This window comes from Engraulis encrasicolus, chromosome 23 (genome assembly GCF_034702125.1).
Source record: "Engraulis encrasicolus isolate BLACKSEA-1 chromosome 23, IST_EnEncr_1.0, whole genome shotgun sequence".
In the NCBI taxonomy this organism is placed as follows: Eukaryota; Metazoa; Chordata; class Actinopteri; order Clupeiformes; family Engraulidae; genus Engraulis; species Engraulis encrasicolus.
Window position 1 is genome coordinate 6,091,267 of NC_085879.1, and position 2,500 is coordinate 6,093,766.

A 2,500-nucleotide genomic window follows, 5' to 3' on the forward strand; every position below is an offset into this window, starting at 1 on the left:
ATGTCCTGAATGTGCAAGAACAACAGGCCTCGCACAGCCCTGCAGAGATGCGTTAAGAGGTGCACGGGCCCCAGCGCTGCGAGATGAAGCAGCAGGTTGAAACACAGGAGCACAGAGGGCCTAATTGAGTACTGTTCAGTTTATGGGAGTCCCACAGGGGTGAGTGCCGGGGACCCTTGTAAAATTAATTCATGTCTCGTGTTCTCCGCATGGAATTTTTTTGGAAACGAGCAGATGGAAGAAAAAAGAATTAATGGTTCCCCCTCTGCTGGCTTTTTGGTTTTTCAGCTGTTTTAAAAGTAGGTTTCTATTGCTCCTTTTGGACAATAGACGACTGAATGGACGTAGAACTGAATCAAGTTTCAAGTCTACTTAAATCCTTAGTTTTTATCTTGGTGACAGCGCAAAGCTGACATTCTTATCGCCCTGATCCTAACGTATGGAACAGCTTTGCCTCCGATGGGGCTCCGCTTCGCTCTTTATCCGCCGAGCAGCGGCGGCAGACATTCATTCTGCCATCTCTGTGGAGGTCTGTTGGCTCCAGTCAACCGAGTCCACCTCTGAATGAGGGCCCCTTCCTCCCTCACAGCCCCCCACCTGAACCCAAGACGACAGAGGAAAGAAAAAACCCTCTCCCCAAACCTCTGTCTCCAGCTTGAATGGGAGAGAGGTCCAGTGGAGCATAACCTTCAGCCTAACGGACCCCCAGCACCAGGCCCCATCCATCCACCTACCCACCCACCCGTCCAGGCAGACAGACAGGCAGGAAGGCAGGGAGCGAGGGATGAACGGATGGATGGAGGGATGGAGGGAGGGATATTGAGGCCATGCCCCAGATGGGCCTTGAGGAAACCTCAAATGTCTGACCCAGGACCAACCGCATGTCCCCAGCAACAGCAGCCAGCCTGCCTTGGAGGCCCACGCTCTCACTCTCTCACTCTCTCACTCTCACACCAGCTGCTCTGCAAGCCAAGCGTTACGGCACCAGATTTCATGCACGGAGAAAAGAAGAAGAGAGAGAAAGGGTAGAAGGAGGGGGTAGGAAGAAAGGGAAGCCATCAAGTGGGGAGAAAAGGGTGTTGTGGACCCAATCTGTGTCTCTGTGGCTGCTAACGAGCATGAGAAAGGGAATGGTTGGGTTGGGTTGGGCTGGTCGGGGCAGATGTGCGCGTCTGAGCAGGCCCTGTGTGCGTGCAGCAAAGCGCCAGAGTCTGGATCTAGCCTGGAAGCAGAGCCAGCATATTACATGCCTAATTGCTACTGTCAAACAAAACTTGAGCTGGAGGTGTGTGATGGCTTTTAGCGGCTAGGTTCTGGGAAGCTCAAGTGTCTTCACTCGCTGATGTTTTTCTTCAAGTAACAGTAGCTATTAGGACGATAACAGCAGGCTCTTTGTACAAGGAAACATAGTTGCATAGTTGCATACATGACATAGCTTCTCAGATAGCTGAGCCACATTACCTTGTTATCTGAAATATTTGCAGTAAAAAGGGTCTACCTGACCCCTCTCTGGTACATGTAATCTCCTGTTTTGCTGTTGCCTGGTGTGTGTGAATACTGACTTCTTGTGTGTGTCTGTCTCTCTTTCTCTGTGTGTGTGTGTGTGTGTGTGTGTGTGTGTGTGTGTGTGTGTGTGTGTGTGTGTGTGTGTGTGTGTGTGTGTGTGTGTGTGCGCGCGTGTGCGTGTGTCTTTTTGTGTTTGCCAGATCTTCACAGCTTTGCCTCCCCTGACTCTTGGCATTTTTGAGCGATCTTGCCGGAAGGAGAACATGCTGAAGTATCCTGAGCTCTATAAAACATCCCAGAATGCAATGGGCTTCAACACAAAGGTAATATCCCTGTTTGAAAGTGTAACGCTGTCAGACAATCCAACTATAGCCTAAAATGAAAGAAAAAATGGTGCGTGGGTGCGTGCGTGCGTGCGTGTTTGTGTGGTTTTGCTAGTGTCTATTTGTGAGCTTGCGTGTCTATGCACCATGTCCGTTAGCTTTCCCCTGCTGTTAATAAAGTTGTCTCCAGCCCCACACCCCAACACTTTCCTCCTCTCCTCCATCCTCCCATCCACCCCCCACCTCCGCCGCTGCCCTGCGTAACCCCCGCGTGGCCCCTCTCCACAGGCATGGAGACCCGCGTACAGCTGCGGCCAAATGGATTAAAGCAGCGTGGCCGCAGAGGTCACACCCAGCCAGACAGAAAGAGGAGAGGAGAGGAGAGGAGAGGAGAGGAGAGGAGAAGAGAGAAGAGGATAGGAGAGGAGAGGAGAGGAGAGGAGGAGAGGAGAGGAGAGGAGAGGAGAGGAGAGGAGAGGAGGGAGAGGAGAGCATGGGAGGGTAGAGGAGAGGAGAGGTGGAGAGAGGAGAGGAGAGGAGAGGAGAGGAGAGGAGAGGTGGAGAGAGGAGAGGTGGAGAGAGGAGAGGAGAGGTGGAGAGAGGAGGGAGAGGAGAGCAGGGGAGGGTAGAGGAGAGGAGAGGAGAGGTGGAGAGAGGAGAGGAGAGGAGAG

The 2,500-nt window shown here is 52.6% G+C and overlaps 1 protein-coding gene across 3 annotated transcripts in view; it reads left to right on the plus strand.

Moving 5' to 3' along the window:
* The window catches only part of atp8a1 (ATPase phospholipid transporting 8A1), a 227,898-nt gene that overhangs the window by 168,145 nt on the left and 57,253 nt on the right, over positions 1-2,500 (plus strand). For all 3 annotated transcript variants that reach the window (XM_063189764.1, XM_063189766.1, XM_063189763.1), the window contains one exon: positions 1,707-1,829. In XM_063189764.1, coding sequence (XP_063045834.1) covers positions 1,707-1,829 — 123 coding nt within the window. The remainder of the gene's footprint in view (positions 1-1,706; positions 1,830-2,500) is intronic.